Source organism: Panthera pardus, unplaced genomic scaffold (genome assembly GCF_024362965.1).
Source record: "Panthera pardus isolate Hobbes unplaced genomic scaffold, ASM2436296v1 HiC_scaffold_4, whole genome shotgun sequence".
Classification (NCBI taxonomy): Eukaryota; Metazoa; Chordata; class Mammalia; order Carnivora; family Felidae; genus Panthera; species Panthera pardus.
Window position 1 is genome coordinate 8336759 of NW_026526969.1, and position 27983 is coordinate 8364741.

The 27983-nt window shown below is 52.8% G+C and overlaps 2 protein-coding genes and 1 long non-coding RNA gene across 5 annotated transcripts; 2 read left to right on the forward strand and 1 right to left on the reverse strand.

Moving 5' to 3' along the window:
* Positions 1–17010: 17010 nt before the first annotated feature.
* On the forward strand, positions 17011–21008 carry FIS1 (fission, mitochondrial 1). The gene is made up of 5 exons (XM_019421589.2): positions 17011–17157; positions 18042–18174; positions 19480–19556; positions 19997–20102; positions 20693–21008. The coding sequence occupies exons 1-5, from the start codon at positions 17113–17115 to the stop codon at positions 20788–20790; spliced, it is 459 nt and encodes a 152-aa protein (XP_019277134.1). The 5' UTR covers positions 17011–17112; the 3' UTR covers positions 20791–21008.
* A 988-nt stretch (positions 21009–21996) lies between these two features.
* Positions 21997–27013, reverse strand: LOC128774752 (uncharacterized). Of its 2 annotated transcripts, XR_008419210.1 has the most exons (4): positions 26535–27013; positions 25895–26085; positions 25356–25388; positions 21997–24749 (listed from the first exon to the last, which is right to left on the reverse strand). It is a non-coding gene; the product is annotated as an uncharacterized LOC128774752 (long non-coding RNA). The 2 variants fall into 2 exon arrangements; XR_008419209.1 differs by lacking the exon at positions 21997–24749 and having other exon boundaries at positions 24853–25388.
* CLDN15 (claudin 15) lies at positions 23081–27762 on the forward strand. Of its 2 annotated transcripts, none has more exons than XM_019421584.2 (5): positions 23081–23297; positions 25890–26054; positions 27007–27088; positions 27156–27272; positions 27356–27762. In XM_019421584.2, the coding sequence occupies exons 1-5, from the start codon at positions 23081–23083 to the stop codon at positions 27474–27476; spliced, it is 702 nt and encodes a 233-aa protein (XP_019277129.1). In that variant the 3' UTR covers positions 27477–27762. The 2 variants fall into 2 exon arrangements, with proteins under 2 accessions (XP_019277129.1, XP_019277130.1); XM_019421585.2 differs by having other exon boundaries at positions 25959–26054.
* Positions 27763–27983: the final 221 nt, after the last annotated feature.

Genomic DNA, 27983 nt, shown 5'->3' on the forward strand with positions numbered 1-27983 from the left:
GAACCCACGGGACCCCACATAAAGTTATACTTCAGGTTAAGATTTATTACAGCAAAGGATACAATGCAGGAACAGCAGGAAAAAGGTATTTATAAGCAAAGCCTAGAGAGGTCAAATGCGTGCTTTCTTATCTCTCTGTGGGGACAGTAGCACAGGCACACCTTCTCCATGTGCAAACAGCAGGAACATATGTGAGATGTCCTGGCCCAGGGAATACAACCCGAGTCTTGGGGTCCAAAGTTCTTTTTAATAAACTTTTTTTTTAACGTTTATTTATTTTTGAGAGAGAGACAGAGACAGAGGACAAGCGGGGGAGGGGCAGAGAGAGAGGGAGACACAGAATCCGAAGCAGGCTCCAGGCTCCGAGCCGTCAGCACAGAACCTGACGCGGGGCTCGAACTCCCGAACTGTGAGATCGTGACTTGGGCCGAAGTCAGACGCTTAACCGACTGAGCCACCCAGGCGCCCCAATCCTTACATTTATTTTAAACATGCTGACAGCCTTTCTCTTCACCCTCTGCTTTGGGCATATGGAATAACATCTCACCGGCAGCTGTGCGAATGTTCCAGGAGTTTTGTTCTGAGTCTGCCCAAGGGTCATCACCATGGTTACACAGATAAGTGAGAAATGAGTGACACAGAGCTGCTGTGTTCACTTTTACCTCACATTCTCAAAATTGAGAAAATTGAGTTTTGAGGAACCTTGGTCTAGACAAAAAGTTCTTAGACCTGACGCCGAAAGCAGGATCCACCAAAGAGAATAATTGATAGCTTTAAATTGTATCAAAATTAAAATTTTTGCTCCACAAAAGACCCTCTTAAGATGTTGAAAAGACTAGTTGCAGACTGGGACAAAACATTTGTAAAGCACATATCTGGCCAAGGACTTGAATCTAGAAAATACTAAGAATTCAGCAATAAACAAACAAGCAAACAAAGCGCCCCAGATAATCCCCTTCAGAAATGGGCAAAATACATGAACAGGTGTTGCACCAGAGGTTATAAAATGTTCAACATCCTTAGCCATTAGGGAAATGCAAACAATACGCTTAACCATTTATGGCCCGGCTAACACGAAAAATACTGGTAATACCGAGTACCGGCGAGAATGCAGAGAAATCAGATCTCTTCTGTTTCCAAAGGGATATTCGCTCTTGCCAGATGCCTGGGGCGCCAACACCACTTGCAGCCAAATTCCTACCTGCGCACCACCCCTGAAGTGTGAATTCAGTGTTCTATTCCTCAGGAAGCCTGGGCTTGGTTTACTGCCTTCCAGGAACCTTTCCCCTGTGCCAAAAGAACGTGGGTTTAAATCTGGTGTCACCTTACCCTGAGCATGCATGTTGGGTCCCTTGGACTTAAGCTTTTCTGATCTTCTCAAGCTCGAGGCCTGTGAGCAGAACTATGGCTCCATTTTGCGGCAGCTCCCTGTGGAGTTGGCCAGTGCCTTCAGGGCAAAAGCAGTTCTGAGAGTTTATTCATACGCCAAAAACAAAGGCAGCTTCAACTAAACAGCTTCCGCACAACCGCAGAGGAAACCATCAACCAGATGAAAAGGCAATGTATGAAGGGAGAGAGATTGGAAATCATATTTCTGGTAAGGGGTTAACCTCCAAAATATGTAGGGAACTCCTAAAAGTCAACAGCAAAGAAACAACCCAGTGAAAAGTGGCAAAATGATCATTTGCAGCCACGTGGTTGGAACTGGCAGGCATTATGTGAAATGAGCCAGTCAGACACAATTACCATATGACTTCACTCATATATGTGGAATTTAAGAGACAAAACAGATGAAGGGAAGCAAAGGGAAAGGAAACCAAAAGAATATAAAAACAGGGAGGGGACAAAACGTAAGAGACTCATAAATTTGGAGAACACACCGAGGGTTGCTGGATGGGGTGTGGGAGGAGGGATGGGCTAACTGGGGAAGGGGCACTAAGGGAGATGCTTGTTGGGAGGAGCACTGGGTGGTACACACAGGGGATGAACCACTTGGAAGCTACTCCTGAAATCATTGTTGCACTATATGCTAACTTACTCAGATGGAAATTAAAAAATTAATTAATTAGTTAATTGATTAGCTAATTAAATTTTTAAAAGGCAAAGGGACCCGAACGGCCCTTTTTCCAACAGGACAGACATTGAAAAGGCACTCGGGGCACCTCAGTCACTTAAGCGTCCAACCTCGGCTCAGGTCATGACCTCACGGTTCTCAAGTTCAAGCACCACATCGGGCTCTGTGCTGACAGCTCGGAGCCTGGAGCCTGCTTCCGATTCTGTGTCTCCCGCTCTCTGCCCCTCCCCCGCTCACGCTCTGTCTCTCAAAAATAAGCGTTAAAAAATTAAACAAATTTTAAAACGGCGCTCAACATTACTAATCATTAGGGAAATGCAAACCCCAACCATGTGAGACATGGCCTCACACCTGTTTGGATGGTTATTATCAAACAAGACAAGAGATAACAAGCATCAGCGAGGGTGGGGAGAAAGGAACCCTAGGCTCGCCTCCTTCTCCCCCTGCAGTCCAAAGGGGCAATGCTTTCTTGCCCCTCTTGACGCTGATGCCTCTCAGATGCTCACGTCCGCACAGGGCAGGCTCCCGACTCTGAAGCCCGTCTGCCCCCCAACTGTCCCTAAGTCAACCCTTCCCAGGACCGATGCAAGTCTCTCTGTTCCCTGCCGCCATCCTCCCTGGTGCGGCCAGAGTGATGTTGCTAAGATGTCAATCTGGTCGTGCTCTTCTCCTGCCCACAGCTTTCAGTGGCTCCCCACGGCCTACGGGGTGAAGTCCTAGCTTCTTTAACTTACCACACAAGCCCCGCATCATCCGGACCCTGCTGCCTCTTTAGCCTCATCCCTGCCATTCCCCTATTTATGTAACGAGTCCTTGGTTTCATTTCTTTAGAAACCCTTTATGATTTCTTGAGCACCTATGTTTTTTCGCAGGCAATATGCATTATTTCATTTGATTCTCAAAATAATATGAGGTGGTTATTATTTCCCATTTTATAGATAATAAAACTGAGGCTAAGAGATGTCAAGAAACTTGCTCGAGGTCATTTAGTTCTTAAGTACTGGATCTGGATCCAGGAGTACGGCTCCCAGGTCCCATTCTTTATATATTTTTTTTAAGTTTTATTTATATATTTTGAGAGAGAGAGAGGGGGGGGGAGAGAGGATCCCAAGCAGGCTCTTCACTATCAGTGCAGAGCCTGATGCAGGGCTCGAACTCACAAACTGTGAGATCATGACCTGAGCCGAAATCGTTCAGAGCCTGGAGGCTGCCTTGGATTCTGTGTTTCTCTCTCTCTCTCTCTCTCTCTCTCTCTCTGCCCCTCCCCTGCTTGTATGTGTGCTCTCTCTCGCTCTCTCTCGCTCTCTCTCAAAAATAAGTAAATAAACTTAAAAAAAAAAAAAGACTAGGACGCTTAACCGACTGAGCCATCCAGGCTCCCCTTTCTTAGCCTTTGCAGTAACCTGTGCTTTGCTCCTTCTCCACTCCTGGCCAGCTATGTTCAGCTTCCAAAGCTCAGCTCTGCGATCACCCCTTCAAAACTTTTCCTTAACTTCAGTCTCGCGTTCAAGACCCCTCCCCTCTGTGCCCCGTCACGGGCATCACTGAATGGGAACACTCTGCCCATCATATTGTCATAATTGCTTTTCTGAACCATTTTCTCTCACCCGGCGGGTTTTCGTCGAGATGGGTCTGGGCTTTTCTTTACTGCTCTAGTTTCCGCACCTAACGTAGTGTGGAAACTGTACTATGGGAGACAGTCTCCCCACGGGGGTTGGCAGGGCTGGTACGGCCAGCTGGGGAGGCTTCTCTGGATGTCGAAAGCTGAGGGGAAGTGAGGTGACCTCCGGCTGGGCGGAGCAGGGAGGAAAGTGTGTCAGGGGCTCACAGGTCTCCAGTCCTGCTCCTCCCTGAGCCCGAGAACTACCATCGCACACGCTTCTGAAGCCCAGGTCTGTGCCCCTCTCTCCGGCCCCTCCAGCCTCACCAAGAGAGGGAGGCCCCACAGATCCCTGCAGCAGAACCTGAGTAGGGTTTGGGGATGGTAAGGGGCCAGCAGAGCGCTGTTCGGAGCCTCGGCGATCACAGGAGACAGACAGAGACCTTTGCCTCAGTGCCTCTTGGAGTTCAGCGCCAGTATCTGAAAAACTGTCGGCATTGCACACTCAGAGTGAATGGCAGAAGCAGAGAGGCCAGGAACACACTGGCTTGTGTGGGAATCAGATCCAGAAAACTCCGGAATGGAGGAACCGAACCAAGGGAGAAGTGTCTTGTGCCTCACCAATACCTTGCAAAGAAGGTTTCCGTAGAATTATACAAAGAAGTTCGCCTTCTCGTGCAAAATGAGGCTTGCATGTTGTCTGCCGTAACAAAATACCACAGGCTGGGTAGCTCAAGAACCAGAAATTTATTTTTTCACAGTTCTGGAGGCTGGAAGTCCAAGGTCAAGTCAACACGGTTGGCTCCTGGACATCTTCTCCCTGTGTCCTCACCGGCGCTTTCCTCTGTGAATCTGTGTCCCAATTTCTTCTTATAAGGGCACCGGTCATACTGGATCATGGGCTACCTTAATGACCTCATTTTAACTCAGTTATCTCTTTAAAGACCCTATCTCCAAACACAGCCATTGTGACAAACTGGAGATTAGGATTTCAACACACAAAGTGGGGCAGGGGCAGCATTCAGCCCCATGACACATGTAAGTTTCAGACACTATAGCACTGAACAAAAACCCTCTGGGTACATAAAACATTTATCTAAGTTACAAATTTCTTCAGGCTTTTTCTACCCCTTTCATCCCCTCTCGGCTGTTAAGCCAATAAAAGTCCGAACGTTTTAAAAATAGCTGAACGATTTTGACATTCAGGAAGGTTCGGTGCCTGCTCTGGCTCTTAGATTTGCCCAGCTTGATACGACCTCGTGTTTCAGAGGAAGCAGCCTCTATTCAGCGCTGGGTCACAGCTGGCCTTCTGGAACATCCTTCCTCGCATCTGAACGCGTCCAAGTGGTGGGAGGGGATGTTTTTTAGACTGGAACATTTTAAGGAACCCAAGTCACGCAAATGTTCTTCCTCTTGAATGACTGAGCTACCTGCCTTTTTACCAGAAACAGACGATTTTGCCCCAGAATTCCTTTCTTTAAAAAGTTGCCCTCCCCCCTCCCCCATGTATATCAGAAGAGAGAGTAGTTAGTGCGTTGAAAAACTGCTGCAGACTGAGAGCCAGGAGACACAGGGACTTTGAGAAAATCACTTCACCTCCTTAATCCTGTTTTTTTTTTTTTTTTCCCACATGAAACATGAGGGAGTGACTTAGACACCCTCTCATCCTTCCTGCTATAAAATTCTAAAAGTTCGACATGAAACAAACATGCAACTTTCATCACACTGCTGTCCCCCTAATTTATGCTTAAAACAACAGTTTATTCCATTAAACCTAGACCTGACGCATAATTAGCCCCTTGTTATCCATCTCAGATATTCCATAGCAGCGCAAATGTGGAGCCGCGGGGGGGTGAGCAGTCTGGAGGGCTCAGCCGTGAACGTGGCTGTAGTGATATTAACCGGCCGCCACAGTTCTGCTACCTGAACCCCTGTCTCATTCAGACAGATTCTTCTGATTGGCCCTCATGTTCCCTCCATGTCTCATGGCGTCCCACCCCATGACTTAGAAAGGTCCTTGCTTTCCTGTATTTATAACTTCAAGGATCTAATGGAAGCCGTGAACCCCTTCTTCCCCCAAACGTAAATGTGTATGTGTGTATATTTTACAGTGTTATGGGGGTCAAGAACTTTTTCAAGCCCATCCGTAGACACTGTCACCCTACCACCCCCACCCCCAGGTCTCGGACCCTGACGTCTGCTAGACTGGCAGCGAGTGCACTGGATGGTGTGTTCAGTGACTAACTTTGTTCTATTCTTAGGAAAATAGAGCTCAGTTAAAAACCTATTTTAACCGGTAGAAGCATGGCTATTTTCTGTCAAGCAATTTATGGGATTTTGAAAATTTTTTCGTTTTTAAACAATAATACTTGTGTTTTTAAAGATGCCTTGTACTTTCGGGGCACCTGGATGGCTCAGTTGGTTGAGTGTCTGATGTGACTTCAGCTCAGGTCATGATCTCACGATTTGTGAGGTCGAGACCCACATCGGGCTCTGTGCTGACAGCTCAGAGCCTGGAGCCTGCTTCGGATTCTGTATCTCTTTCTCTCTCTGCCCCTCTCCTGCTCACACTCTGTGTGTGTGTGTCTCTCTCTCTCAAAAAATAAATAAACATTAAAAAAAAAAGCCCTAGGAACATCTTTTGTTCTAATGTTAGGTATTATTGACCCTGGTTCCTGAGGCAGAGCTCGTAAATCCCTGGGAACATTCTGGGTGTTGGGAGTATCTTTTGTTCTAATGAGACAATGCCTGGTGGGCTCCTGGTTGGGGGCTGGTCACCAGAAAGACCAAGCCATGAGTAGAAGCTTAGAATTCTCAGTCCCACCCCCCATTCTCCAGACGGGAGAAAACTACGGGGGTAGTTTTTACCTTCTGGTAACTTCTCCTGGCAATAGTAGGCTAGGTGATTTAGCCCATCTCTCCTGCTGAGGAGACCAAAAGCCAGTTGGAATATAAAAAACATCCACTTGAAGGCATCAGAGAGCTAACAAAAGAGTGAAGAATTACCAACCCAAATCCAGGAAAGGACAAAGACTCTGTGATGTGAGCCTGGCCTGGAGGGCTGCCTGTCCCCTGGGGACGTCTCCCAATTCCAGAGCTGTTGTTGGCCGGGAAGTCAATCAGCTTTTTTTTTTTTCTTTTTTTAACATTATATCGAAGTGAATCGTACACCCTGAAATGTGCACAAACCATAACTTTACAGCTCAATGAATTTTTGTAATTGAAGTATAATTAACATACAAGGTTACATTAGTTTCAGGCGTACAATATAGGGATTCAACAATTCTATACATTATTCAGTGATCACGGTAAGAGTGGTCGCCATCTGTCACCAAACAATGTTATTACCATCTTAATTTTTTATTTTTTTAATGTTTATTTATTTTTGAGAGAGAGACAGAGTGTGAGCGGGGGAGGGACAGAGAGAGAGAGAGGGAAACACAGAATCTGAAACAGGCTCCAGGCTCTGAGCTGTCAGCACAGAGCCCAGGGCGGGGCTCGAACTTACAAACTGCAAGATCATGATCTGAACCTGAAGTCGGACGCCCAACCGACTGAGCCACCCAGGCGCCCCCAACATTATTATCATCTTATTGGCCACATTCCCTAGGCTGTACTTTTCATCTCGTGACTTATTTCTTTTGTAACTAGAGACTTGTGCTTCTTAATCTCCTTTATTTCATCCCATCCTCCCGCCCACCTTCCCTCTGGCAGCTGCCAGATTGTTCTTAGTATTTAAGAGTCTTTTTGTTTGCTTATTTGTTTGCCTCTTTTTTGGTTTGTTTTGTTTCTTAAATTCCACATAGGAGTGAAATCATACAGTATTTGTCTTTTTCTGTCTGACTTATTTCACTTAGCATAATACCCTCTAGGTCCATCCATGTTGTTGCAAATGGCAAGATCTCGTTCTTTTTTTATTAATTTTCCATTGTATATAAATACCACTTCTTTTTTACAAAATATTTTTTTAACGTTTATTTATTTTTGAGACAGAGAGAGACAGAGCATGAACGGGGAAGGGTCAGAGAGAGGGAGACCCAGAATCCGAAACAGGCTTCAGGCCCTGAGCTGTCAGCACAGAGCCCGACGCGGGGCTCGAACTCACGGACCGTGAGACCATGACCTGAGCCGAAGTCGGACGCTTAACCGACTGAGCCACCCAGGCGCCCCAAATACCACTTCTTCTTTATCCATTCATCTATCGATGGACACTTGGGCTGCTTCCATATCTTGGCTCTTGTAAATAACGTTGCAATAAATATAGGGATACATCTGTCTTTGCGAACTAGCGTTTTCATTGTCTTTGGGTAAATACTCGGTAGTGGAGTTATTGGATCATATGGTGTTTCTATTTTTCATTTTTTTAGGAACCCCCGTACTGTTTTCCACAGTGGCTGCGCCAATTTACATCGCCACCAACAGTGCACGAAGGTTCCTTTTTCCCACATCGTCACCAACACTTGGGATTCTTGTATTTTCCTATTCCAGCCATTCTGACAGGCGTAAAGCGTTATTTCGTGGTTTTGATTTGCTTTTCCCTGACAATTAGTAATGTTGAGCATCTTTTCGTGTGTCTATTGACCAACTGCACGTCGTCTTTAGAGAAATGTCTATTCAGGTCCTCTGCCCATTTTCATTGGATTACTTTATTGATGTTGAGTTGTAGGAGTTCTTTGCACATTTGGGATATTAACCCCTTATTGGACACATCATTTGCAAATATCTTTTCCCACTCAGCGGGTTACCTTGCCCTTCTGTTGATGATTTCCTTTGCCGTGTAACAGATCTTTGTTTTGGCGTGGCCTCAATAGTTTACTTTTGCTTTTGTTTCCCTTGCCTGAGGAGACATTTCTAGAAAAATGTTTCTACACTGATGTCAAGGAAATTACTGCGTATGTTTTCTTCTGGGAATTTTATGGTTTCAGGTCTCACACTTAGGTCTTTAATCCATTTTGAATTTATTTTTTGTATAGTGTAAGAAAGTGGCCTAGTTTCATCTTTTGGATGTAGCTGTCCAGTTTTCCCAACACTATTTGTTGAAGAGGCTTTTTCCCACTGGATTTTCTTGCTTCCTGTACCAAAAATTAATTGGCCAAGTAAGTGTGGGTTTTATTTCCAGGCTCTTTATTCTGTTCCATTGATCTATGTGTCTATTTATGTGCCAGTACCGTACCGTTTTGGTTACTGCAGCTTTGTATTACGTCTTGAAATCTGGGATTGTGATACCTCCAGCTTTGTTCTTTCTCAAGATTGTCTTGACTATTCGGGGTCTTTCGTGGTTCCATCCAAATGCCAGTATTATTGGTTCTAGTTCTGTGGGAAAATGCTGTTTGTATTTAAAAAAATTTTTTTTAATGTTTATTTTTGAGAGAGAGAGAGAGACACAGAGCGTGAGCGGGGGAGAGAGAGAGGGAGAGAGATACAGGGAGACACAGACTCTGAAGCAGGCTCCAGGCTCTGAGCTGTCAGCACAGAGTCCGACACTGGGCTCCAACTCACGAACCGTGAGATCATGACCTGAGCCGAAGTCGGACGTTTAACCGACTGCGCCACCCAGGCGTCCCAATGCTGTTTGTATTTTGATAGGGATTGCATTACATCTGTAGATTGCTTTGGATAATACGGACATTTTAACAATGTTGGTTCTTCCAATCCATGCCCGTGGAATACCTTTCCATTTGTTTGTGTCTCTTCAATTTCTTTCATCCATGTTTGATGGGTTTTTTTTAAAATGTTTATTTATTTTTGAGAAGGAGAGAGACAGAGCGTGAGTCAGGGAGAGGCAGAGAGAGAGACACAGAAACCCAAGCAGGCTCCAGGCTCTGGGCTGTCAGCACAGAGCCTGACGTGGGGCTCGAACTCACGGACTGTGAGATCACGACCTGAGCTAAAGTCGGACGTTTAACCCACTGAGCCACCCAGGTGCCCCTGGATGAGCAATTATTAAAATGTAATTAAAGAAGACAAACTTTATTTAACACTTGAAGAAGTGGACACTCTCCTTTCAGAAAGCTGCAAAATGGAGCAGCAGGCCGGAAGCTTTGATAAGATAAAGACTAAAGAACAAGGAAGAGAAAGATAGAAAATATCTGATTGGCTGGGCCCATGTAGTCAGCCTGGTTTGGGTTGAGAAGGCCCAGAGTTGGCCTGGCGTTAGGGGATTGGCTGATGGCCTAGACTGTTTTGGGCAAGCAGAACATTCATGGGGACATCAAAGCTATGTAAATTTCGGTTTGCTGATGCAGCACCTTGGGCAGGAAGGGCTCCATCTTGGGCCTAGAAAGTTGTTCCAACACAATCTTATTACCAATAGACTCTAAAGAGAGTTGGTGTTTGTGACTTCTGATCAATTTACAGAATTAAATGGTCAATGATTTAATCTATCTTAATCTACCAACTTTTGGGGCGCCTGGGTGCCTCAGTCGGTTAAGCGTCCGAGTTTGGCTCAGGTCATGATCTCACAGTTTGTGAGTTCAAGCCCCGCGTTGGGCTCTGTGCTGACAGCTCAGAGCCTGGAGCCTGCTTCCAATTCTGTGTCTCCCTCTCTCTCTCTGCCCCTCCCCCACTCATGTTCTGTCTCTGTCTTAAAAATAAATAAAACATTTTTAAAAATCTACCGACATTTTTTTTTTAAGTTTATTTATTTATTTTGAGAGAGAGAAAGAGAGAGCTAGCAGGGGAGGGGCAGAGAGAGAGGCAGAGAGAAAGAATCCCAAGCAGGCTCTGCACCAGCAGCACAGAGCTTGACTCCAACTTGGGGCTTGAACTCACCAACTGTGAGATCATGGCCTGGGCCAAAAACAAGTGTCCGATGCTTAACTGACAAGCCACCGGATGCCTCAGCAGTGAATGTGAATTACAACAAAAATGCAAAACCTTCCTCCCTATATGGCAGAATCTTTACCCAGTAAACCCATGACATTCTGGGAAAAGGGCCCCTGGCCCCGGTCCAAGCAACTCCACTCATCGTTGGTGACATATATAGCCACATTCTGGAAGGTCAGTGGGGTCCTGAAAGAATTCCTATGTAGCCCAGTCGCTCAGGGTCGGACAAGGACGGCGTACGAGGTTGGGGTAAAAGATGCTCTCGATCCTTTTTCGGCAGCTTGAATTCATTGCTGAACAAAATGAATGAAAATTCACTGACCCAGAAAATTCTCTTGCCTCCTTCTGAATTTTCCTTCTTCTTCTCTTTCCCAAATCCTAAAACCAAAGGGGTAAATGGCAAAGGTGATGTTATTTCCAGAATAGACAGGCAGGAACATCACACCTAAATAGTTTAATTTAAGGTACATCTGTTGTCTGAAAAAAATGCCTCTTGGGGTGCCTAGGTGGCTCAGTCGGTTGAGTGTCTGATTTCGGCTCAGGTCATGGTCTCGAAGTTCGTGAGTTCCAGTCAGGTCTGTGTGGACAGCTCAGAGCCTGAGCCTGCTTTGGATTCTGTGTCTCCCTTGCTCTCTGCTCCTCCCCCACTCCCATTCTGTCTCTCCCTCTCAGAAATAAACATTTAAAAAAGGTTATTTTTCCATATGCTTACTCTGCCTCTCCCTGCCCATGCCTCCTTCTTCAAAAAATTTTTTCCTGTCCTTATCACACTAGTGAAATTACTCCCCATCAGTTCACCACAAATGACCAACTATTGTCAAATCTAAGGGCCTAGTTTTGGTCCTCATCCTACTTAATGTCTGTGCACTTAAAAAAAAAAAATGTTTTTAATGTTTATTTTTTTGAGAGAGAGAGAGAGTGCGCAAGCAGGGAGGGAGAGAGAGAGGGAGATACAGAATCGGAAGCAGGCTCCAGGCTCTGAGCTGTCAGCACAGGGCCCGACACAGGGCTCGAACCCATGAACTGCGAGCTCATGACTTGAGTCAATGTCGGACGCTTAACCGACTGAGCCACCCAGGCGCCCCGTGTCTCTGCAACCTTTAAAATAATTGTCCACTGGCATCTACTGAAATCTCTCTTGGCTCTCAAGACACCAACTTTCCTGGCCTTTTTTTTTGGCAGCTCCTATGTCTACTTCTTATCTCCTTGCCTCTCTTCTCTTGTGACTACTTGGGAAGGTTCTCCAGCCCCTGGAGTTCTGGCTTCTATTTGTACAATCTCTATTTACATGTTTTTCCTTCTACATATTTAAAGAATGGTTCAGTCTTACACCAAGCTAGAAATCTAGAAGCACTCCCTCGTCTTCCACATCCATTTGGTCACCGAGTTCTGTTCATTTTCTCAGAGAAACATTTCCTCCTACTATTTTCCTGTTACTTTCATTGCCAGGGCCTTAGCCTGTCTTCATTGATTCTAGCCTGACCTAACACTATCTCCTTCAAACCGGTCTCCCTGCCCCTCAGGACAGCCTCCCCACTACAGTTGTAAGATTTGCCATTTCTCATAAATATGGCAGATCCTGTCCTTCTTGGAAAGCCATTTTCTCTGCCTAAAAAAAATGAAGTGTAACTATCACCGCACGGCACACAAGTTCTCTGTGATTTATTCTGCAGCCGCCTCTCCGGTAGTCCTCCCACAACCCTTTCCCTCCCACACCTGGCCTTCTCCTCGAGACTACCTAGAGTGCTCCCTGTTCCTAGAATACCTTTTCTCACCTTCTCCACCTGGCATTCCTATCCTTCAAGACCCTGGTTCAAGTGTCAGCTCACATTTCTTCCCTGAAGACTTTCCTACCACCACAGGCCAGGTGGGTTATCATCCATTTGAATGGTAATGATAGCTTAACCTTTATAAATTGCTTGTTCTGTGTGCCAAGGTCTTTGTTTTCATCATCTCACATTTCCTTCTCATTACAGATTCCCTAGGAAGGCATTAGGATTTTTATCCTGATTTTTCAGCTGAAGAAACTGAAGCTTAGCTAGATTACAGCAAATTGACTACGGTCCCAAGTCTATAGACGGTTGAGACTCAGTTGGCCTCTTCCACTGCCCACTGGTTCTCGAAGTCCAGTGTGCGTCAAAATTACCCATAGGATGGGCACCTGGGTGGCTCAGTCGGTTGAACGGTTGAACATCCAGCTCTTGATTTTGGCTCAGGTCGTGATCCCAGGGTCGTGGGATGGAGGGCTGCTTTGGGCTTGCGCTGAGCATGGGGCCTGCTTGAGATTCTCTCTCCCTCTGCCCCTCTCCCTGGCTTGCCCACACTCTCTCTAAAAGAAAAAACATTTTTTTTTACCCATAGGGCTCGTAGAAACACCAACTGTTGCCCACCCCCCAGCAGACTTTGTGATTCAGTGCGTGTGAAATCCAATAGCCTGCATTTTTTAAAAAAATTTTTTAAAGTTTATTTATTATTGAGAGATAGACACAGAGCGTGAGCAGGGGAGGGGGTCGAGAGAGGGGGAGACACAGAATCTGAAATAGGCTCCAGGCTCTGAGCTGTCAGCACAGAGCCCGAAGCGGGGCTCGAACTCACAAACTGTGAGATCATGACCTGAGCAGAAGTCGGTCGCCTAACCAACTGAGCCACTCAGGCACCCCTATCTGCATTTTTTTTTTTTTTTTTTTTTTTTTTTAGCGTTTATTTTTGAGAGAGAAAGCAAACAAATGGAAGCGGGCAGAGAGAGAGAGGATCTAAAGCGGGCTCTGTGCTGAGAGCAGAAAGCCGGAAGCAGAGCTTGAAACCACTAACTGTGAGAGCACGACCTCACTGCTGAAGCAGGAGGTTTAAGCCATTGAGCCCCCCAGGAGCCCCAATTATCTGCATTTCTAAAGAATTCCCAGGTGATGCCCATGCTGATGGTCCAGAGACTGCACTTTGACAAAGTTTCACACTTTGGCTCCTGAAAGCGTCTTAGAAAATCTACAGCATCAGCCTCCTGTGGGAGCTTCTTAGAAATGCGACACCTTGGGCTTCATCCTAGCCCTACTGAATCAGACTGCATTTTTAACAAGATTCCAGGCGATTCGTGTGCACGTCGGGTTTGTGTGCACGTTGTGTGTATCCATCACACACTTTTGAACCGAGACAGACTCTAAAGGAGACAACACGTAAATTTTAGTTTACAAAGACAAATCTCTGGGGCAACAGTTAGCAGGGAGCACTTCGGTCACCCCGGGGTCACAGAGCCAGGGGAAGAGCTCCCAAAGTCCCAGGCCTTGGCGCCCACCACCCCGCCTGCAAATCGCGCCACGCTCCGCCTCTCTCTCGGAGCCGAGCCCGTTAATTGGCCATCGGCGTCCCGCCCCGCCCCCCCCCCCCCCCCGCCGGGCTCGGCTCGGCCCCGCCTCCCCGGGGAGGCGGCTACTGCGCAGACGTTCTCCCTGCGGCTCCGCGGGTCCTCCGGGACCACCGAGCCCTCTTCCTAGAGTAGCCCCGGAGAAGGCATCCGCTCCTCCCTTCCTCGGGAGCCAATTTAACCGCCACCCGGAAGTGCAAATGTCTCCGTAGTTGTCAGCGCCAGTGGTTACTCTTTCATTCACCCCACGAACGACGCTTGGGTGCCTGGCCTTTGACAGAGAAATGAACGAGACCCAGTCCCTGTCCACATCAAGGACTGAAGGGCTGGGTGATAAACGCTATACCTCCGAGGAGCTGGAGGCGCGGGGACCCGATAGAAGAAAGCTGTCCGGGAGGCGTGACGGCCCTGGGGCTGGCAGTCGCCTGCCCTGTTGGCACTCCGGTGTTTGGTGAACGGAGAGCATTCCGGGTGGAAGAAAGGTGGCTGCCAGGAAAACGTCTCGGCGTGCAGGACGGGTGGGTGCCAGGAGATAAAGCTGGAAAGGTAAGCAGGGGCGACCCTGACGGGCTTCACGTGCGTGATAAGACATTTGCACAATGTTCTGCGTAGCCCAGACGGCGTTTTACTCAGCCCTGATTTACACTTTAAAGTACAACTGGCAGCCAGGCTGGGTTGGAGGAGGAAAAAAATCTGAAGTATGTATGAAGTATGGTGACAGAGTGGAGGCGGAGGTGGGCTGATAATTCATTTATTCGTTAGCAGTCTTGTCTCTTCCATGGAGATGGAACTTGTGTGAGAGAAGGACTGTGTCTGTTTGGTTCATTTCTCTTGCCCAGCACTCAGAAGAGTGCCTGGCACACGTAGGCCTCAAACTACTGTTTGTTGATTGGATGGATGGATGGATGGATGGATGGATGGATGAGCGAGCTTGCGGTGGGTAGGACTTTCTGATTGGATAGCAGAGGAAAGTGGGAAGCGTAGGTGAGCGATCACCGGAGACGCGAGGAACACAAATAGTGGAATCCTGTTTAGTGGGTGTTTGCTGAGCTCTTTTCGTGGGCTGCCCACTAACAAGAAGCTGTAGGGCAAAAGACCAGAGCAGGCTTGCAACTAACACTGTAGTCAAGGGAGGGGCCCAGGGCCCCGAGTGTGCTAGCAAGTACCAACTCTAGGTTTCAGTCCCACTAACAACCACCCAAAAAAATGTCAGCTTCCTTTCTGACCACTTACAGGACCAAATTTGAGAAGTGCATGCTTTTTCGTTTTGTTTTGAATATCACCATCCACATCCAGAGAGTCCAGTGACTCTGACTTCCAAGCTGTGTGTTATTTTGTTATATCGATGTGTCATCATTTAATAAAGCAATTCCCTGGAGCTTTTGTTGTCTGTTTACCTCCAAAGATAATGCAGGAGTGAATATCTTCATGGCTTCCTTTTCCTTTTTTTTTGTTTTTGTTTTTGTTTTTTGCTTTTGTCGACCATTTCACAGATTACCAGTTAAGTAATATTACATCTTGTAGCTTTCACTACATACTCCCTCGTTGCTTTTCCAGAAAGTTAATGATGGCGACTGCAGTATTTGTTTGCACAACAATTACAAATCGAGTATCTACTAGTGGCAGGCACTGAGCTGAGCTCTAGGGGTATAATTTGGGCAATATAGACACAGACCCTGCTGGCCTGTGGCTTCCAGCCTCTAATGGGAGGGTGGCATTCATCGGGTTATCACACAAGTGTGTAATTGCAAACAGACAAGGAGCGTGAATTAAAAATACTGGCCGCCAGCCAAGCCAGTGAAACCAGTATTATGATTTCAGCAGCACTGGTGGTAGTTTGCGGGGGTTTCTTTTTAATTTTCCCACTGTGCTATCTAACAAATGGTTTCTCAGGGTTGCCTTGCCTTTTAGATTTTAAGTTGAAGCCAATTGTTTCTCTCTAGTTCACCCTGCTGCTTAAGGGGGGTCCTCTATTGTAAACCAGCAAAAAATGACAAATTTAGGCCTGAGGTTTTTAAAGATGAGTAGCTAGAGTGTACTTATGAACTTGTTCTACCCTCTCCTTTATCTTCTAATGGGACTCCTCATATGAGTCATCTCAACTTTCGAGCTCAATAGAGAAGAATAACTCGTGCTTACCTGACTCACAAGGCTACTATGAGAATTAAACAAACAAACAAACAAAAAATTAAAAGAGCTTTGCAAACACGAAAGATGTTTGGATGATAATCTCCTGCATCTGCACTGCCCTATTTACTTTTGTTCGCTTTATTTCATGTATATTTAACACATATTCATTGGACATGGATCTTGTGTCAGGTGCTGGAGACGCACAAATGAACAAGAGCCTATCTGTGCCCTCATGGAACTTACATTGTAATGTGCACTGGAGCACTGTGGGTCGAGGTGAAAAGAATTCGAAAGTCACTACCCACCCAGTCCCATCACTGCACAGCACAGGAACCAGAGGAGTGCACATTGACCTTTCCCATGTTTTGATTGTTCCTCGCTGCCCGCGTGACCCACGGCCGATGCTCCCTCTCAGGCACACCCGGAGGATGCTTTATCTAAGTATTAAAAGATTGGGCCCTGTCTGCAAGTAATGGGGTAACAACTTTAAATTCCCATTTAAAGATTTCCGTATTATCCCCTATGCGTAGGCACTGCGGTTTCTGGGTGTATGTTAACAGGTCCAGTTGTCAGTCCTCTTGTACGAGTCAGCAGAGGCCCTAAAAACCTTGGGACCAGTTATGATTTTGTCACCGAAATGTCACGTAGCCTCCGGGTTCCTAGGCCTAGAGGGGGTGGGGCCGGAGGGGAGGAAGGTTTAGATCAAGCCGGGTCCTCCAACTTCCTCTTTCTGCTGTTTCTGAGCCCAAGGGCCAGCTAGAAGACACAGTTCCCAACTTTATTAAGGCAGCCTCGGTGAAGGAGGGCCCCTACAGGGAACTCGGGAGGACGAACGGGGGACTCGGAGCTGCAGCGTGCGCCGTCCGCAGGCGGAGAGGGAAGGGGGTCGGGCGGAGCTTGCGCATTAGCGCCCCAACCCGTGCGCCGAGGGCGCCGGAAGGAAGGGGCGGGGCGTCCCCCGGCGGCGGGGCGGGCTCGGCATCAGCAACATGAGGTGATTGGCTCTGCGTGGGGAGGGGGCTCGCTTCCGCCGGACGACGGAAGCGGCTCTCCGGCCCTACCAGTGGGCCATGGAGACGGTGGCACAGTAGCGACCTAGGTGTAAGGATTGCAGGGGCGGCGGCCATGGAGGCCGTGCTGAACGAGCTGGTGTCTGTGGACGACCTGCTGGTGAGGCCTGGCCCCGAGGGAGGGAGAGGGAACATTCGGACGGGCGGGTCCTGAGGAGAGTCCGAGTGGGGCCAGACCCTCTACCCAGCACCAGGCTCTCCTAGGGAGGCCGAACTACGGCTCCCGGCACCCTCTGCAGCGTCCGGCTCCTGCCCAGAGGCTCTTCTTTGTCCCGGAGGCCAATGGGACTTGTAGTTTCCTGCACGACCACGCCCCAGACTCGGGGCCTGGAGCCTGGCGTGGAAAGACTGACCAGTTCTGAGTGCGTGCGGGAGTTAGGAGGTCAGGGTGCGGACACCTGTGTTTGAGTGTTCCTTCGGTGACAGGGGAATATAGCGACTAGCATGAAGTTTCATATGTTACTCACCGAAACCGGCACGGTGCTGAGTGCATTGCCGGCGGTATCTCAATCCTTGTAGCTCTAGGAAGTGGGCACTCCTCTTATTCCCACTTAGCAGATAAGAAAAGGCCCGGACCCAGCCGGGTGGGGCTGGCTGGGGGAAGCAGCCACCGACGAGGGACGGCGTGGGCTGTTGTTGAGCTGTTCGGACAGCGTGTTTACTGTTCAGCCAGCCGCTCGGGGTCAGCTGCTTCGCCGGCGGTGCCTGGAGCCGCCACCAGGTGGCATCTCCGCTCGGTACCACTAGGGGGAGGGCAGTGGACAGGGGTAGTGTCCGGGGAGACACCCTGCTGCCAAGAAGCAGAGTCCCTGGATCCCAGGGATGGAGATGGCGGAAGCCGGGATGCCAGATGCCAAGGCCCGCGAGGGAAACGTGACAGAGACTGGGGGAGATGGAGTGTAGCTGGGAAACGGACACCCAGGTCCTGGTAGAGAATGGTTCGTCCCTTCCTTTCTAAATGACTCCTCTCCTCTCTTATGGCAGAAGTTTGAAAAGAAATTTCAGTCTGAGAAGGCGGGAGGCTCCGTGTCCAAGAGCACGCAGTTTGAGTACGCCTGGTGCCTGGTGCGAAGCAAGTACAATGATGACATCCGCAAAGGCATCGCACTACTGGAGGGTGAGGTGCTAGGCTACCCGACCCTCCCCTTCCCAGTGGCCCTTGGGTCCGTCCTGCCCTTCCCAACCACCGTGGCCTCCTTCCCTCCCTCCATCTCAAGCGCTGGGATCCTGTGTCGACACGGGGCCCTGTAGCTGTCACCTCACAGTTCTTTGCCAGTAAACGCACCGCAACAGAGGGCTGCACCCTGGCCTGGCTTCGCCCAGTCTGCTTGTGGCGTCATCACTGTTTAGCCAGACAGAACCATGGCGTGTCGCTCCCCCCCAGGACTCAGTGATCTGGCAGTCTGACAGAAGGAGGGTGACTTGTCTGAGGTGACACAGCTGATGAATTAATGGCTGAATTAGGACCAGAAGCTCCTGTCTTGTGTGTCCCAGGCCCTTGCTCTTTGGCCCCACCATGTTGCTTACTCAGCAGCAGTCGAAAACCTTTCGCGAGGGTGGCATGGGATTAGTGCAAACCTGCGAGCAGATGGTGCTTTTTTGATTGGAATCCCGTCTCCCGTTGGTTTTCGATAGGTCACTGTTTTGTCAGAGGCCATACTTGACCTTCAGATTTCTCTGTACCCTGTACCCGCTTTCTCTTGGCCAAGTATTCACGTGGAAGCAAACAGTACGCTAGCGAAGGCTGGCTATTGTGAATCTATAAAAATAAGAATCTTTTTAAATGCAAATAACCTCACCCGGCATCTGCCTAAGTTGCTAATTCGGATTTCTCAGGCTTCCTTTACTGCGGGGCATACCTGTAGAAGGTGTCTCTGAGCGTTGCCACTTCTAGCTGAGGAGAAAGTACGGGCGCTGGGGAAGATTGATGAACACCTGCAAAGCTACTTAGCCACAAATTGTACAGAAGCCTCTGCGGTCACTGAATTAAGACAGAGTCAGGCGGGGGTCATTCAGAGAATCCTAATTGAAGGGGAGTTTTGAGCTGATTTTTTAAGGGGGGGGAGTGCAAATTTATTTTAACCCCAATCTGGGCAGCAAACAGCTACAGTGAGAAGACACAGCGGGTACCTTTGGCTTCTCCAGTGCCTCAGTTTCCTTCCAGTTCACTTAGATGAACCAGAGCTGACTATATAGTGTTGAAACCAGGGCGTTCATCACCGGGGTATTTGGCAGCCTGGGTTGGTGCTGCCCCGGAGCCCTGACTGGGAAGCCAAGAAGGGCCAGAGCTGAAACGGAAGCTCAGCACGGTGACTTTGTCCCGGGGTCGTACAGGGATTCGGAGAGTGGAGGGGGTCTCTGGGACACAGGCGCTAGGAGAGGAGAGGAGCGGGTCTCACCCTCTTGCCGCCACCCTCCCCAGAGCTGCTGCCCAACGGGAGCAAAGAGGAGCAGCGGGATTATGTTTTCTACCTGGCTGTGGGGAACTACCGGCTCAAGGTAAGGCAGGCAGCCCCCTTCTTCCCCCCCTCCCTCTCCGGGTGGGCCACCGCACCCCGTCATTTCCCCTCCAGGGTAGAGCCCTGGCCGTCAGGGAGGCCGGACAGGGCAAGTGGGCAGGGGGGGTGTCGGGTACAGAGGTGCAAGGCGACGGGTCCGGACGCCGAGGGAAGGTGAGGGACAGAAGATCCAGGTGCCAAGGGTGTGGGTGACCTCAGGATTGGGGTGCAGCCCCGAGCCTTGGGTGGTTATCTCCCCAGGCTTATCACCCCCACACAGTTGGGGTTGTTTGTGGACTCTACTCCGTTGGGTGGGGCCGGAGGGAGGGAGGAGGTGGGGGTAGAGGGAGGAGCCTCCGGGGCAAGTGCAGGTCCCTCTGAGGGGCTGGAAGAGGCTGGGATACTGAGGGGGGTGTGTGTCTGTGTTTTCCCTGAGCGCAGGAGTATGAGAAGGCACTAAAGTATGTGCGGGGGCTGCTGCAGACAGAGCCCCAGAACAACCAGGCCAAGGAACTGGAGCAGCTTATTGACAAGGCCATGAAGAAAGGTGAACCTTCCCCTCGGCCCCCCACCCCCCTGCTCCCCCGCTCCCCCTGCTTGCCTGTCTCCCTGGCCCCGTCGTCCTGTCCTCCCAGGGCACCTCTCTGCTCTTCGCCGAGTCGTCTTCCTTCCCCCACGCCTGGGCTCTCTGGTCTCCCTTTATTTTGTATGTATTTAATTTTTTTAAATTTGCCCTTCAGAAGATACTTTTTTTTAATGTTTATTTATTTTTGTGAGAGGGAGAGACAGAGTGTGAACAGGTGAGGGGCACAGAGAGGGAGACCCAGAATCCGAAGCAGGCTCCAGGCTCTGAGCTGTCAGCACAGAGCCCGATGCGGGGCTCGAACCCACAAACCTCGAGACCACGACCTGAGCTGAAGTCGGACGCGCAACCGACTGAGCCACCCAGGCGCCCCGTCTCTGGTCTCCCTTTGAAGGACCCCTTCCCCCTCTCCGAGCACATCCTCCTCAGTCCCTCAGTCCCTTCTTTCTGTACGCCTCGGAGTCCCTTGCCTCATGACTCCAGGGGAAGAGGCGCACCGGGCAGGGTCCCTGTGGGGGCTGGGCTCCTGACAGTCTCCCTTTTCCCTTCCCCAGACGGACTAGTGGGCATGGCCATTGTTGGAGGGATGGCCCTGGGCGTGGCGGGACTGGCTGGACTCATCGGACTTGCTGTATCCAAGTCCAAATCCTAAAGGAGACCGCGCCTCCGCCTCTGCCCGGGGATGCCTGGGAGCCTGTGGAGGACGTTCGAAGGGGGGGCGGGGGGGGTGGCCGTCCATCCTTTCCGTCCCTTCCCCTGTACCCCATCACTGCCCTCTGCCTTCGGCCTCCTCTCCCCAGAGACCTGTCCAATAGCCCCAAACCACGTGCTCCGGGACGAGTGTAAATAAAACTGGGCTTTGGCTCGGAACCGCTGTGTCTGTGTGGAAGAAGGGGCGGGCTCCGCTGGGCCCAAAGGTGGGGGTCACCCGTGGTCCTTTCCTGCTCGCCTTCCTACTCCTACCCGCCCCCAGGCCGGTGTGGGGTTCGCCTTTGTCCGCCAAGCTGCCCAGAGCCCACACCCTTCCTTCCTTCCCCTCCCCCAAAGCAGTGGTAGGCAGCATGGGGACACAGGGACACGGGACATGGCCTTTGCACGGTGCTGGAATCCTGGGAGAAAGCAGTGATGGGAGGCGGGAAGGGAAGAGCTGAGGGGACAGGCCAGGATTTATGTCTCCTGTCTCCTCTGACCCACACAGCTGCCTCTTAGCACGTGGAGTTTTCCACACCAGGGGGGGCCCCCACTCGGTTTCCTCCTAAATCTCCACCCTTCTCTCCCTTTGTCTTCCTGCGCCCCCCTCCTCCCCGTCCTCTCCTGGGGAGGGGCCGCCGCCCAGGGGCAGGGCTGGGCCTTCGGCGAGGACTCCTCAGGTTCTTGAGAAAGGTTGCAAACCCAGGACATCCCAGTCATAGGCTCCAAGATGGAAGGTCAGGACCCAGTCCCCACCCAGCCTGCTTTGCCCCACACCCGCCCGGTGCCAGGCTCAGCGTGGGCCCGTCTTGCTTCACCGCATACCTCTCGTTCCACAGCCAAGCCAGCCTGGCTTGGGGCGGGGGAGGGGGGGGGGGCGTTGGGGCGGAGGCACCTGAGGGGAGCGCAGAGGATCCTGACATGGGGAGGGGGGTGATGGGATACCCTTCGGCTCCTTGATGTCCCCTGTGACTGCCTGGGGGGTAGCATCGGTTCCCTCCTACCCCTGGACACCAAGCCCCTGCTGCGCTTGCCAGAGGAGAACCAGAGCTGCCCTGGCTGTGGCCTTGAGGCAGGAAATGATACTGTCTGCACCAGGACAGGTGCTCAGCCTCGGCTTGGGGATGGGGCCCGGCGGTTTCTAACCCATCATAATTAATAGAGCTGGTGACAGTTCTGATAACTGAGCTGCTTAGATTAGCCACAGGATCACGTTCTGGGCCTGTGATTTATCCCCCTTGGTGGCCCTTGGCAGTGAGATCAAGCTTGTTGCCGAGAGTCAAAGATCAACCCGACGAGGGGGGAAATTCAAGTTCAAGAAGTTGAAGTTTGGAGGGAAGCAACCCACTGGTGGCCTCACCCTGTGCCCGCGGCACCTGGAGCCAGAGTGGTCCCCGAGGATGGAGCAGTTCCCACGTGCAGGGAGCTTTTGATCTGGGGTCACAGCGGTGAGGGAGCCAGTTCTAGTTCACAGAAGCAGGAACAAGCCCGAGGGGCTCAGACGCCAGGCCCTGGTGGCTCTGGTAGATGGTGGGTCTGGTTTGAATCCAGGTTGACTGGACTCCAGAGCCGCGGGTTCCGCCCAGACGCCCTGATGCCTTACTCAACCTTAATCTTCCTCAGTGACTCAGTAGCCCAAACCCTAAGTCTTTGGAGTTTCTTAAATTGTTCTCACCAACATCCAGGAGGGGGGCTCCGCTCCCCGGATCCTGCCCCGCGAAAGGTCTGTCTGTGGCCCCGGTCTCTCAGTCACCTTCTCTTTCCTTGTCCTGGCTCCATTCTCCGGCCCCCCGATGAGAGCTGAGTCAGAGCGACTTCCCTGCTTCCCCTCTGCTCCCAGTGCCTCCCATGGGGGCCCCCCTCAGCCCCATCCGTTCGTTGGTCACTCCCATTAGTCCTCTCCGCCCCCCTCGTGGGGCGGGGAGCCCAGAGGCTGGGGGAGGGGGTGGACTTTTGGCCCGTTCCGTTGCTTCCCTCCATCTGCGCGTCAACAGCTGCCCGGCGCTCTGGGCTCATTCCTCTGCCCGGACCTTCGGGGAAGCAGGAACCCAGAGGGAGGGCAGGGGGCAGAAGCCGGGGGGGTGGGGGCAGATCTGCACCCCAGGTTGCTGCTGGCCCCCCCTGCTCTCTCCACCTTTCTCTCCAGCCTGCCTCAACACCCCTCCTTAGCCAAAGCCCCTCAAGTTCCCTTGGGGCTCAGCCCCTCCCCTCCTCTGGGGCCCCAGGCGCCCCTCAGGGCCCTGCATCTCACCATGTCGGTGGCCTTGGAGATCTTCGGCTTCTTCATGGCGGCCCTGGGGCTGCTGATGCTGGGGGTGACCCTGCCACACAGCTACTGGCGAGTGTCCACCGTGCACGGGAGCGTCATCACCACCAACACCATCTTCGAGAACCTCTGGTTTAGCTGTGCCACCGACTCCCTGGGAGTCTACAGCTGCCGGGAGTTCCCGTCCTTGCTGGCCCTCTCCGGTATGGGGTGGAGAGAGCGGGGTGGCCCGCTCCAGGGGGCGGCGGGAGGCGGGGAGAGACCCCCGGGGAGGGTGACTGCTGCCCACGGTCGGGCCTTGGGCACCGAGCCGATAAGGGGAGGCCTGGATCGAGCTCGGGGAGCTGGGAGTGCCCGGCGGCCCCCATCTGGAGCCGCACTGGAGACCTCGTCCCACGTGTCCCCCTGCCCTAGTGTGACACCCCTAGTGGTTCCAAGTGCAGGCACCAGGGCCAGACTGCGGGGCTCAGCTGACCAGCTCGGTGCCCCCGGCAGGTGATGAAACGAGCTTCGTTCACCCCAACCGTAAAAGCGGGGGAACATGCGCAGGCGCGTGGCATGGTTGTGAGTGTTGAGCTACAGCCCGGGACGTTGGCGTGATTCTCGTTGGCCCGTGCGCGCACACGACCGACTTCAGCATCTCAGCTTTTGTGGTGAGAGTGCTGGGGGTCGTGGGGGCGAAGAGGAGGCCCATCTTGGGTTCTTGGCATTGAGACCCTTAAAAGGCATCGGTGCCACTGCCACGGCGAATTCTCAAGGGCCCTCTTCAAGCGAGACTTCCCGCGGCGCTGTGTCTGGTGGAAGCAGCTAGGGGTGTGTGTGCATGTGTGTTCGGCGTTCTCAGGCAGTGGATTTTTTGAAGTTCTCGGAGGGCCGGAACGTACAGGTCTTTTGTTCCAGAAAGGTTCTCCTTGGTGGTATAGCGTCTTCCTGCTTCCTGCTCACCGAGTAGTCCCCAGCATCCCTCGGGGGAGTCTTTTGGGTAGGCCCGTGCCGGAGACCAGGAGGGGAGGACCAGGTCCCCTTTTTGGTGCCACTCCCGCACCCCCCTTGGAGCCGTCGTGCTCTTCCGGTTCCCCACTGTAGGTGCCGGGAAGTGGATGGAACTAAAGCCAACGCCGGGTTTGGAACAGGGCTGCGGGAATGCCAGAGATGCTCTGCACAGTTAAGGGGTCTGCGTGGGTCTCTCGTGCCCCTGCGATTCCCAGAATCTCCCGATCCAGCAGGGATTTGGTGCCTTCATCCCTCTCTCCGGGATTTGCCATGTGCGGGGCACGTGCCCTCCCCAAGCTCCCGATAAAAGCTGGGTACCACCTGGACCAGAAGCCCCGAATGCCGGGTGGCCAGAAGGGACATTGCAGGCAGCCGGCTTAGCAGCGCTGGCCCTTCCCGCCTCACCCATCCCTCAGCCACACTGCGGTTTGAGGAGGGGCGTTTGCCGTGAGCCTGTCGGCCTGAGAAGGGCCCCACTTGGAACTGCTGACGGAGGGGCAAGAGCCTGCTCCAGGGGGGAGGGCAGAGGGCAGCTGCCCGGCATCGGGGGTCGTCAGGGCACCCCACGTTGCGATGGTTCTTCACGCAGGCCATCACAGTGCCGTCTCCGCTGGCCTGGCTGCGTGGGGCGCGGGCAACCCCGTTTCACCCAAGCTGGAAAACTACAAGTACAAGCGTTAACCGGCCCACAGCCCCACAGGTGGTAGGGGTGCCGGAACCCAGGCTGGCGGATGCTCTGGTCCCGAGGGGGGTCCTGACTATTATTTAATCCCCCACGCTCCCTCGTGGCCCATCAATAATCTCTCCTTTGTCTACCACGGTGGCCTAGGGACCCAGGGCTGGTCAGCCCTGGATAGAGAGGATATGGGGGAGGGGGGAACCCCAGAGGGAGTGGCTGGGAGTGAGAAAGTGCTCCCAGAGAACTTTGTCCCTCCTCTCTACCCGCCAACTCCGGGCCACTTCACATCCTCCTGGCAGGGACCCAGCGTCTTCAGCACCAGTGGCACGGCCCCACCCAGGAAAGGGGAACAAGGTCCTTGGGGAGGTTGGCAAGTATCAAAGAGAAGGGGGAAGAGGGGCCGGGAAGGAAACTGGCCGTTTCCTTCAGCTTTGAGAAAGGGGAAACTGAGGCATCCAATGTATATGAGCTAGATGGGCTTGGATTGTCCTGCGCCTAGATACCCCACTTTCCAGATCAGAACCGGCCCCCACCCAGTAACCCACGGGCAACTGCTGCCCCCTACAGGTCGCTGCAGGAGAAAGCTCACTTCATGATGTCTAGGGGCTGTGCCACGTGGGACCTAGAGAGAAGCAGATGTGGGGCAGGGGCTGAGTACTCAAGTGCAATTTCTGTCATTCGCGACGGAGCAGTGGTTCTCGGCTGCGATTGGGGGCGACTTTGTCCCCCAGGGGTCATTGACAACGTCTAGACATTTTGATGGTCCCTCTTGGAGCGGACTGCTGCTGACATCTAGTGGGTAGAGGCCAAGGATGCTGCTGAACATCCCACAGGGCCCAGGACGGCCCCCAGACCAAAGCAGTAGCTGGCCAAAGTGTCAGTAGTGCCAAGGAGACAGCCAGTAAGCACGTGCGCCGAACCGGGGGCGGGGGGACGCCTGAGGTGAGCCCCTAGGAAGGAGGGGCGTCAGGGCTCCGGCGGAATAGGGCCCCAAGGGGAAGGAGGGGACTTGAGGGCCTTTATGGACTGAGACCCGAGCAGGGGCTGGCTGTAAGGGGCTGGCTCAGCCCCGGAGGGGGAAGGGGCCAGCTTAGGGACCCATGGCTGCGCCCCGCCTCCCCAGGGTACCTCCAGGCCTGCCGGGCGCTCATGATCACCGCCATCTTCCTGGGCTTCCTGGGCCTCTTCCTAGGCATGGCGGGGCTGCGCTGCGTAAACATCGGGAGCATGGAGCTCTCCAGGAAGGCCAGGCTGGCCGCCGTCGCAGGGGCCCTGCACATACTGGCTGGTAACTGGGGGAAGGTGGTGGTGGGTGTGTCCTGCGTTGTCGTGGGGGGGGGGGGGTTGAGAGTGGCGCCAGCGGACCCGGGGTCCCCTGTCGCCTCCAACTCCCCACTCTGGCGGGCGTCTCACCCTCCCCATTGAATGGACACCCGCCCTCCCTGCTCAGCTCTTCCCTGCCTCCCCGTTCACCTCAGCCTCACTCATGCTCCCCAAATCAACCCATCAGCAATGTTTCTTGAGCCCCCACTAGGAGCCAGGCATGAGCAAAGGTGAGTGAGCGACTGTCCCCCAGAGGTTACAGCCTGGCCGGGGATACCGGAGTCTGGGGTGCGCGGGGTGCAAGCACACTGCGCACAGCAACAGCACCTTTGTCAGTCTGTAAAGCACGCGCACGTTATCACCTCACAGCCAGCCTGCGAGGTAGGGTGGGTCTTGCCCTGTTCTCCAGATGTGGGAACGGGCTCAGAAAGCTCAGGTGACTTACTGGAGGCGCCCCCGGAGAGCGGCAAGGCTGGTCCTGTAGCCCAGGGGTCTCACTGGCCTCAGGCCTTCACTGCGCTGGGTGACAGAGGCAGGTCACAGGCTCCGGGGGGGGGGGGGGGGTCGGGGAGGCCGAAGGAAAGGGGTGTCGGGGCAGACCCTGCGGGAGGATTGCCCGGACAGCCGGACTTTCCAGGGCGGGCGGGTAGGATTTGGATGGGGCAGATTCCAAACGAGGCAACGATGTGATCAAGATGCTGGGCAGGAAGGGGAGAGCGTAGGAGACTAGGCAAGAAAGGGGGGCTGCGGTTGGGACCCGAGGGGAAAGGTCATGAGCTAGGGAGCGCAAAAGAAAGGGAGGGAGTGCAACTTGCTCTTGGGCGTCCAGATCTCGGGCCGCCCCCGTGTGGCCCTCCCCCGGCTCCCTTCCTCCGCTGGGCCTGGGGCGCGAGCGCCGCCCTCCTCTCCCTCCCCAGGTTTCTGCGGGATGGTGGCCATCTCCTGGTACGCCTTCAACATCACCCAGGAATTCTTCGACCCCTTGTATCCCGGGACCAAGTAAGTGTGGGAGCCCCGGCCTAGGGGGCAGTGGGTGAGACTCGGCCCTCACCGTCCCTGTCCCCAGGTACGAGCTGGGCCCCGCCCTCTACCTGGGCTGGAGCGCTTCCCTGCTCGCCATCCTGGGCGGCGTCTGCCTCGGCTCCACCTGCTGCCGCACTCCCGACGCGGCCCCGGCCCCCAGGTAGGGGCGGTGCACGCCTGGCGGCGAGGGGGAGGGGCGGGAGCGGGGTCGCGCCACCGCTGACCCAGGCCCCTCCGACCCAGGCTCCCCTACCAGGCCTCCGCGGTGCGGTCCCCCGGCCTCGCCGCCCCCCTGCACCCCGCGGTCTCGGACGAAGAAGGCGACAGCAGCTTTGGCAAATACGGGAAGAACGCTTACGTGTAGGAGGCCCGTGGACCCCGTGCCCCTGCCTCTGCCCCCGGCGGCCGGAGGTCCCGCCAACCCCGGGCTGCAGGCCACGCCCCGACTCCGCCCCGTGCCCCCGAGCCACGCCCGGCTCTGACCGCGCCTCCTTCGTCTGACCGAGAACCTGCCTCCTGAGAACTCACCTCGGACTCCTGAGGCAGGACCTTCTGGGGCTGGGCTCTGGTTGGTTAAGGGAGCAGAGACGACCCCGACTGTTTGTATTCTGTATGATCTATGCAGAAATAAATTTGTACTGTGAACTGTTCAGAGTTTGGGGGTGTCATGCTCGTGTCATGAAGTGGCTAGCCAAGCAAGGGTTGGCTGGGGTGCCCCCAGGGTCGTCTCAGTTCTTGGACCTCAGGCTGCCACCAGTCCCTCTCTCTATCCCCTTCGGACTGTCTCATCCGAAAAAGAGAGGAGGGGTTGCAAGTGATTTCAAGAGCGGGGCACCCATGATTATGGCCAAGAGTCATCGAGCAGCAGACG